This window comes from Hydra vulgaris, chromosome 09, assembly GCF_038396675.1.
Source record: "Hydra vulgaris chromosome 09, alternate assembly HydraT2T_AEP".
Lineage (NCBI taxonomy): Eukaryota > Metazoa > Cnidaria > Hydrozoa > Anthoathecata > Hydridae > Hydra > Hydra vulgaris.
The window spans coordinates 30,587,501-30,597,500 of record NC_088928.1 but is presented as its reverse complement, the minus strand read 5'-3'; the positions used below and the strand labels follow the sequence as shown (position 1 = coordinate 30,597,500).

The 10,000-nt window shown below is 30.2% G+C and overlaps 1 protein-coding gene across 3 annotated transcripts in view; it reads left to right on the top strand.

The window, feature by feature from the left end:
- The window catches only part of LOC100214568 (uncharacterized), a 79,988-nt gene that overhangs the window by 54,114 nt on the left and 15,874 nt on the right, over positions 1-10,000 (top strand). For all 3 annotated transcript variants that reach the window (XR_010640777.1, XM_065805290.1, XM_065805291.1), the window contains exon 5: positions 6,605-6,673. Coding sequence is in view for 2 of the 3 variants with exons in the window: in XM_065805290.1 (XP_065661362.1) it covers positions 6,605-6,673 (69 nt within the window). In the remaining variant the exon portion in view is untranslated. The remainder of the gene's footprint in view (positions 1-6,604; positions 6,674-10,000) is intronic.

The following is a 10,000-nucleotide window of genomic DNA, read 5'->3' as shown; positions in this document are numbered from 1 at the left end:
ATTCTCATGAAAACAAAGTGTGCGGTTTTGCATAAACTAAAATTTGAAGACTAAATATTTTTCCAGATATCGCAATTCACAATTGTTTAATTCAATACTTGCTCTTAAAAATTACCAAATAAACTAAATAAGTAGTTCATCTAATTTTTAATAATAATTTTAATAATTGTATTAAATATTTGGTGTAAATCAAATAAAAAACTTTTTTTTAATAACTTTTTTTAGTATGGAGGTGAATGACAACCAACAAATAATTCCTAAAAATAAAATTTCTAAAATGATAAAGTAAAATTAGTTAAATTCCAACGTAGGTGCAACTCTTGCAAATGCTTTACTATATGACATTAAACATCTTTTGAAAAATGATAGTAAGTTAGTAGTAAAATAGAAGTAAGTTAGTAGTAAGTTAGAAGTAAGTTAATTCTAAATTTGAAGTAAGTTAGAAGTAAGTTAGTAGTAAGTTAGTAAACGACCAGTGTTGATATTTGACTGGGGTCAGGGTTGATATTTGACCGGGGCTGGGGCCAGGTTTGATAAAATATAGCCGAGGCTAGGGCTAGGTTTATGACCAGGGCTGCAAAAACATTTATGCATCCTAAAGTATATTTTTTAATTCGAAATTCATGTTGTATTATATATATATATATATATATATATATATATATATATATATATATATATATATATATATATATATATATATATATATATATATATATATATATGCATATACAAACATCATTATGATCAACATGATCATCATAATAATCATTAGCATCATCATTATCATTATCATGTTCTCTTTTGGCAAATACTACACCATATAAATACTAAAGGTTATATAAATATGAAAGGATATTGTATGCCAGCATCTAAATAAATAGCAAAAATATCTGTTTATATCTACAATATGTATGCATAAAGCGTATCTCAGAAACTTTTATTCTTTCTGGACTAAAAGTTTGGAAGCTTTTATTCCTACTCTTCAATTTTAAGTCAAACCTCATTCTACTCCATATTTTTCACCGTCTTGAGTAGTTGCTTTATAAATCATTTATTTCATCTTTTTTACAAGAACATCTCCCATAAGAACAAATGTCCTTTTATTATTCTAAGAAGCCAATGTAAAAAGATCCTGTCTGATGTTAAGCTCTGTTATTCTCAGTTTACTAAATCTTCTATCTTATATCAGATGTTAGGTTTTAGAAACTTTTGGTTAGTCTTCAACAATGTCATTAACTAAAGTAAGTCTAACAATTAATCTTATTAATTATATAATACTTAACAATATTTAATTTTTAAAAAGTGCTAAATAAGTAATTCCAATTTTTCAAAACTCTAGAAAACACTTTACCCTCTCAAACTATCCTACGATTATACTTCACTCTGTTATTAATTTCTTTATATAAAGATTTTGGGATTATTAAATTGTTTCTTACTAACTGCAGTGAGTTTTTCTTGAAGGCCTGCACTCTTCTTTATTTCAAGTAACTTTAAGGAAACCACAAAGGAGACAAGTACCCTTGATCTTTGCTCCTGTATTGTTTCTTATCTACAATATCAATCTTCATAAAAGTTTACCATCTAAAGTGACTGTATTTGTTGAAGACTCAACTTTATTCTCTTGTCTTGACAAAAAAACCTTAACTTTTTGATTGCTTAGAACAAGCAGCAGATTTTTAATCTGATCTTTCTTCTGTAACAGCCTAAGGATTGCTATGGCTTATGGATTTAAATTCTGGACTTAAAATCTGCAATTTTTGTTAGACAACAAAACTCATTTATTTACTACAAAAAAATATTGCAATAATGTAGGTATTCCTATATTGATGAAAACCTTCTTACTCTCAGACAAAGTCTAAAAGCATATTGTAAATGTAATTTGGCCATGGTGTAGTGGTAGAGCGCTCGCATAGTAATCGAGAGGTACAGAGTTCGATCCCCACCGCGTCCTTGGTAGTACCGCACTCAACTTGTTTCTCTGTGCAGTGGCCTTGGTTGTCAAGGTTCATGTTTTGGAGTTATATAGTTGAGAGAGGGTTATAACCACAATTAAGTAGCCTCCTTGTCTGTAGCTATTATCTCTATTACGATAAACCAAAACTCATTCTTGCTTGTTTCTTATAAAATAAGCTGCATCCTTTTACTGTATCTGCCCCTTTTTGCTATAAAAACTTTTATTAATCCATTTTTTTTCCTTGCACATCAAAAAAACCTTATAACTATTAACTATCTTCATTTATTTTTTTTATATACAACCTACAACTTTTCAAGTCTTCAGTTAACTATTTCCTAGTATTTTTAATTATTCTCTATTTTAAAGTAACTCATAACTTAGTAGTGGTTGCTTGCAATCTTGTTGGAATTAAATTTGAGTTTAAAAGTATATAAATATATGCCAGTATTTAATAAATAGTAAATGTAAGCATAACACACCCGTAAATATTGGACGTTAATACTTTTGGAGAGCACCAAAAAAACCCTTTGGGGTCTTGTTATATACACATAGGTGACTTACCTGGCAAATTTTTAAAATCTTTTACCGATGTCCAAGGGAGAAAAAGCAATTTAAAGTTTTTAGTAAAAATATCCAAAAAAGAACCAAAAATGTCAAAAATCATTTTTATTTATTGGCACTAATTTTCTTCAAAAGTGAAATTTTCTTGTACAATAGTACCAAAATATTACAAACACAGTTAATTAGAATAGCTTTACAATTTTGTGCCAATAATTTCAAATATTGCTTCTATCAGAGTTAAGAATTCAATGTTTTTAACACTTGGAAACAAAATTCTCTGAAAATTCTTTTAAACATTTTTCTGAAAATATTTCTTCTAACTTTTAAGCATGTTTGCTGTTAAATTCCACAACACAGTGTAGAAGCTGGGTTCCATACTCAGGATGTGAAAAGCTTCGCTTGAATCTTTGCCAGTGAGTCTTAAACTTTGAATGTTTCAGTTGCTTGTTCACTAAACAATCCAAGTGCAGACCCATGTCAATCAATGAACTCGGAAATGTGATAAAAAACTGCATGTGCCTTTGGAGTCACTGTAACTGGCAGAGAGAGAAAAGAATCTTTGAACTTTTCAATTTTTTCTTTGAAGTCACCCTCAAGTGACTTTCCAAAGCAGGAAGAAACAACATCTCTAAAATTGCAAAATGTTTCCCTGAAACCCTGAGCTTCATAAGCACAAGCCTTTTCAGCCAGCCTTTGAAGAATGTCAACATTTTGCAAAAGTTTGTGACATTCATTTCCAGCAAATTGTCCCCCGTGGTATGGCTGAAGTTGAGTGGCTTGAAGTCGCAACAGAGCAGGCCATTGTTTTGCTCCTGGCCAAAGTTCTGAAAGATTTTTGAAAAGATGATTGACAATTCCTAGTAGCAAATGTAGTTTCATTGGTGGAATGATGTCCAAAATAAGTCTCGAGTCCTCCATGTTGATCAAAGGAGGATGAATTGTGTTGTCAAAATCTTTAGCCATTTTGAATTTGGAGCCAGCAGACACAAATGCTCTGTAACTCTCTTGTATTGAACCAAAACTTCTGGAAACTCCACATTCTGAGGGGTTGCCTGAATCCATGTTACACCAACAGCAGGGGTGTTTACTTGAATGAGACTGAATTCCACATAAGATGTTAGCAATTTTGAGATCACAAAAGATGACGAAAGAGACATCTTCAACATGGATTTGGTCCATCATCACCTTGACAGTCGCATATGTTTCAGGCACATCTTCCACAATTGTAACAATGAGTTGATGCTTCACAACTGTATCACAAGTAATTGAGTTAGTGAGTAAATAATTTCACAACAAAATCTATTTTTTCTAGCTTATTGATATAAAATTCAGACCATTGCATAGGATGGTTCTCTATTGGTTAAACAAAAATCAAAGAAGTTACAATAATAGAACTATTATACACCTATTTTGGATACAATTTTTATCGCTCTAAATCAAAACTATGTTATTTTATAGTATTTCATTGTATTGTAACAAGTAATGTGGTATAAATAAAAAACAGCAATGCAAAATTAATTTGAACGGTATTATTTTTTAATATGTTTACCTTGCATAGCGGACAAAAAATACTAAAAACCAGAGGAAACATAATACAAATCACTGCATATTTTTGATATGTAAAGAAAAAAATGCCTCAAATCTAAATGTACATGACAGTTTCCAATTGACCAATTTGAAATGTATGCTATTAACATTGCCATTTTGCATATTGTCATTTCAAGAAGTTTTAGTGCATATGTATAATATATTATAGTATACAGCAGCAAATTTAATATGCAAGGAGTCAAAATGATGTGTCTAAGAGATGAACTTCTTTATTCAAATGTTACCTGGTGTAACTAGAAACAATTTTCCACCAGTTCCTTGACTGAGTCTAACTGTTCCATGAGGAGAAGCTTCTTTGTTGGCAATGACAGATACTGCAATTTGCTCTGCCCCTCAAATGTTATCTTGCACCAATGACTGTAAATTTCTGTGTCTTGTTCCAGGTGTGCAAAAATGTCTGTGACCTCAAGCTATGACTGACAAACATTGTGAGCACCTTTTTTCTGCAGATGGAGGTTGTTGATTTGCACTTGATGTCCCTGGTGTTGCAATAGTTTGTTCCTTAGTTTGTTGCTTAGATGAGGATTGAACGAAGATTGGATGTTGTTGATTTAAATTGAGTCTACTGGTTTGGCAAATGAGGCATTCACACCTATTTGCTATTCTTGTAAGAGGCTTTATAACAATGGAGTCAAAATCATAAAGTGGTGGTAGTTCAAATCACCATTGTCTCTTTTTTGCAGAAGAATAAGGCAAGTGTTGCAAATTCCTCTTGGAACTCTTTCATCCTCAAATTTCAAATCACTTTTTACAAGTTTTAGCACTCGTGCTATCATAAAGTCAGTTAATTCTCTGTCACATTTTCTCATGCACAAAAAGCAAACAGTTTTTCTGCAATCTTTATGAGTTCTGGCTTTGTTAGGCATTTTGATTTGTAACAAAAACGTTTTTCACCACTGTAAACAAAAAACTTGATATTTATATTTTCCTCAGAGTTGTTTACTTTCTACTTTTTATATTCTTTGGAACCTAAAAAGAATTTTTTGGGAACTAAATTACTAAATACTTTTTAAAGTTCAGCTAGACATTTCTTATAATTATATTCAATTGACAAATACATTTACTTTTAGCACTTTTAGCCAATAATTTCCACATTAAAATACATTTTATAGAAAATGGTGAAATTTAATTTAAGAGGTTGAATTCCTTGCTTTTACACTCAAATACTGATTAAGAGCAATTAAAATAACAAAATTACAAAAAGAAACTAAACACGAACTAAATTTTTCCAGACACTAAACAAAGTACAAAAAAATTAGCAGTAACTAAATTTAGTTCCACCATAAATAAGTTACCAACCCTAATTTTCAGGTATTGTTTTTTTGTGTAAGGGTGGTAGAGGGGATTATTTTTAAATGTGAGGTTATCCCCATTTTAGGAAATTTCGAAATATTTTAAACATTATTATTATGTTAATACAAAAGTATTAACGTCCAATATTTACAGGGTGTGATAAAGTTATAATTTATAAAGTATTATAAATTTTTTTCTAGCCCCGGCTATCAATCCCTGCTAAATCTTATAGTTAAGTTGGGCCCCAGTCACTTACTATAGTAAGTTAAAAGTAAGTTAGTAGTAAGTTAGTAGTAAGTTAAAAATAAGTTAGTAGTAAGTTAGTACTAAGTTAGTAGTAAGTTAGTACTAAGTTAGTAGTGAGTTAGACGAAAGTTAGAAGTAAATTAGAAGTAAGTTAGTAGTAAGTTAGTAGTAAGCTAGTAGGGTCAAATCAATAGTAAAGTTGTAATGGAAAAACTCAAAACAAAAAAGTCAGTAAATTTTTCATGGATTTGATGACAAAGCTGATCAGATAGATCAAACTGAAAAAATATAATAACCTGTAGGAGAAACCTCAAAAAAAGTGTTGATTTTAAACATCTAACATTTATTTATGAAGGTTTAGGTTTACTAAGGAAGGTTTACTAAGGAAGTTTTACTGGAAATTATTTGACACAGGTCAATTTCTATTTCTGGTGCTACAGACGTAGTTCTTGCTACTGAAACTTTTAGTGTTTTACAAGAATATAACATGGTGCAAAGTATACAGGTTGTTCTTCTTGTTAATACCAATACTGGACAAATAAGTAGCTTAGTGGTAAAACTATAAGGGCTTGAATAAATTGTTTTTCTTTTAATGGGGTTTAACTTATTGTAAAGCAAAATATTGCAAACAATGCATTATGATTAAGATCTGAAAATATTCTATATGTCATGGTAAAAGATAATGAAAACAAGATACGAAATTTTGGCTTTCAAGTCTGACTCTAAGTCAGACTTAAAAGCCAAAAGTGTTTTGCATTGTAAAGTAAAGCTTATTTTGTTATTTTAATATAAATGTATTATTAAAATTATAAAATTTTTGCTTTGAAAGCTTCAAGCAATTACTGAACCAATTGTTAATTTTAGATAAACATAAAACTATTAGTTATTCAAATTAAAATCATTTAAGTTTATGATATTATTATGTACTAGCTTTTTTAGGTTTTTGAAAATGTAACATTTATAAGTGATGACGATGTTTTTCTCCCCAAATCTTCTGAATGGTACATGGTAAGTAAGTTAATAATGCTTATTACTTTTAATAATAAAATAATTAAAGTTAAAATCATTTCCATGTTAAGCATGCAGTAAAATGCAGTCCAATAACATAACAATATAAAATATTATCTGTTGCCAACTCATTGGTGATTTGGTTTAATATAGCTTGTAGTCCTTTCAGTAGTACAAACTCATTTAAATATATTATTAATAAAAATACATTTTCATTTACCCAAACTTACCTTTTTAAAATACATAGGCAACTTATTCTATTATCTCCTAATGAGAGTACAGCTCTAAAACTCTAGATAAAACCTTTTTTCTCATAACATTTTACAGTTCTGAGGCTGGCTGGTAGTCAGGTTTCCCAAACTCTGTGGTAGCTCTCAGAGAGGCTGATTCCATCGAAAACTTTAAAAGTACCAGAGTACTAACAGTGCTATGTTGTGCATGGATAGTGTCCCTGTTTGTATTTTTGGTGTGCATTGTCAAGGCCACATTTAGAGCTCTTTGTTATCACATAGAGATTATTAATATTAATGAGGCAAATGCTTGGACTATTAAATAATGTTCTGTCTGTGCTTTGAGTCAAGTTCTTTAACAAATCCAAAAATGACTTAAATACCAAAAACTATAAAACACAAAAAACCATTGTCATTACCAAGTTCTATCTATCATTCACTAATATTCGTGGTCTTTGAAGTAACTTTTCTTCCATTAAATTTTATCTTTTACAAAGTTCACCAGACCTATTTGCTCTTTGTGAGACTAATTTGAGTTCAGCTGTCTCATCTTGTAATTTAAGTGTTGATGGTTTTCTTCCGTTAGTTCTTTAAGACTCTAATGATCATATGCTTGGTCTGGGCATTTACATTTATAGGATTTCATCCTTTTGTTAGGAAACTATATTTGAATCCTCACTCTATTTTTTTATGGACTTTTGTTTAGCACTTCTTCACTTTATCACTCTCCTTCATCTCAAGGCTGCACTCTTTTCTATGTTATTTCTGATCAAATTAACCAAGCTCTATCTCTTTATCCTTAAGCCAATATCATTGTTGTTGGTGACTTAAGTGCTCATCACACTGAATGGCTTGGCTCTAGTGTCAGTGAATCTGCAGGCGTTAAGGCCCACAACTTTTGCCTTTTTTGATCTCTAACACAAGTATTACTTCTCACTTTCCAGACAATCCGAATCATTTACATTCTTTACTCAACTTATGTCTTTTTTCTGATCTTAGTCAGTGCTCAGTTTCTCCTAACTCACTCTTAGATGCTTCTGATCACGGTTTGATCTCTCTAAAACTGTCATCTCAATCTTCTTCATCATCAGAATCCCTCTATTTCCCCTATCATCGTACCTTTTATAACTAACTTAAGGCTGACTGGGACTCTATTTGGGAATATTTCTATAATTTTCTTTGTGATGGTCCTACAGTAGAAATCTTTTGTCTTCCTGCTGACAAATGTGCTTCTTATGTAACTTTTTGGATTCAGACTAGCATGGAATCTTTTATTCCCTCTTGACAATTCCAAGTCAAGCCTTACTCATCTCCATGGTTTTCCTCTCATTGTGCTCCAATCGTAATTACTACTTCCATATCTATCACCAAAACAATTCTCCAGAAAACAGGCGTTGTATTTTATCTCAAAAATCTCCAAAGACTTCTGGAGAATCTTTAAAAGTGTCTATAATGTGTTATTCCACCTCTCTTGCATGTTATTCTACCTCTCTTGCATGTTATTCCACCTCTCTAGTAAGTTATTCCACCTCTCTTGCATCGTTCATATTTTGTCACCTCACCTAAAGACAAAGCAGAATTGTTTGCTAAAAACTTTTCATCGCTATTATTTCTTGATTCCACTAATCACATCTGACAAACAGGTTGATCCATTGTACAGTGGTCCATTAAGTGGACAAAATGGAAAAAATTTTAGTTGTCTAATCTTAAAAACTTATTAAATTTTAATATCTTTATATATTAAGAGAAGTTTATTCATAATTTATATGTATTAAATCCCTAAGTTACCAGGACTTCAATAATAAAATTTTTTCTAATTTTAATATTTAAATGAGCATTTAAATAATAAAATTAGAAAAATTGTTATAATTATAAATAAGTAATTTTGGTAAAATCAATGTTGTGTGATATTTCAATTACATCTGCATTGTCAAAACACAAAATTAGTGCATGTTGTTTTAGAGTATTCAGAGATAAGAAAAACGATTGCATGGAATAAATTTGCCATAGCATTTTATCTTATTATACTTTTAAAATCAAAGAATTAAAAAATGTCTTTAGGAAATTAATTTTTTAACACATTATAATTAATAATTAACTCAATTGGGCTGTCTAATATTTATTGGAGCTGCCATGTGCTGTCTAATATTTATAGGAGCTGTATGATGTTTCAATCAAGTTTCCATAGATTGCTCGTTCCCTTAGAACCCCATTCAGATATTATATGTGTTTTAATTTGGTTGCTATGGTACTTAATTTTACATAACAATAATCTATTTTTTACATTAAAGTTGTATTAACATTTTTTATTTGCACTAAATACACAATATTAAGCATGTGTATTAAAATGAGATGCACACTTCTTAAGTAAGAGTAAATTTTTTTGGTTGCTATAAATACCTTACTTTGTTTTGCTGCAACATGTTGTTAGCAATTTAGTTACTAACAACTACCAAAAATATGTTAGTAATTTAATTACAAACACTAACAGTAATTTAATTACTTTAAATTTTAATTACTAACACTTATCTTATTTTAATTACTAATAAGAATTAGTAATCCACAAAGGTATATTTTATAATTTTAAACTGTTAAATACAAAATATTTGGTATAAACATTTTTTTTTTTTTTAACATCTTTATTTCCATAAAGGCTGCAAGCAACCAATAATTAGAGTTGGAGGTTACTGGAAGAGAAAAGATAAAGATTGTAGAGCAAATTCAATAATACAATTCAAGTCAGTAGAAGATCTGCAATCATCTAATAAAATCTTAGCTCATCTTTTTTTTTTTTTTAAAGATTAAAACTTTAAAACACAAAAAACCATTGTCATCACCAAGTTCTCTAAACCTATCATTCACTAATATTTGTGGTCTTCGAAGTAACTTCTCTTCTGTTGAGTCTAATCCCTTGCAAAGTTCACCAGACCTACTTGCTCTTTGTGAGACTAATTTGAGTTCAGCTGTCTCATCTTGTGATCTTAGTGTTGATGGTTATCTTCTTTTAATTTGTAAAGACTCCAATAGTTACATGCTTGGCCTGGGCATTTACATTCGTAAGAATTCACTCTTTTGTTGGGAAACTAGGTTTGAATCC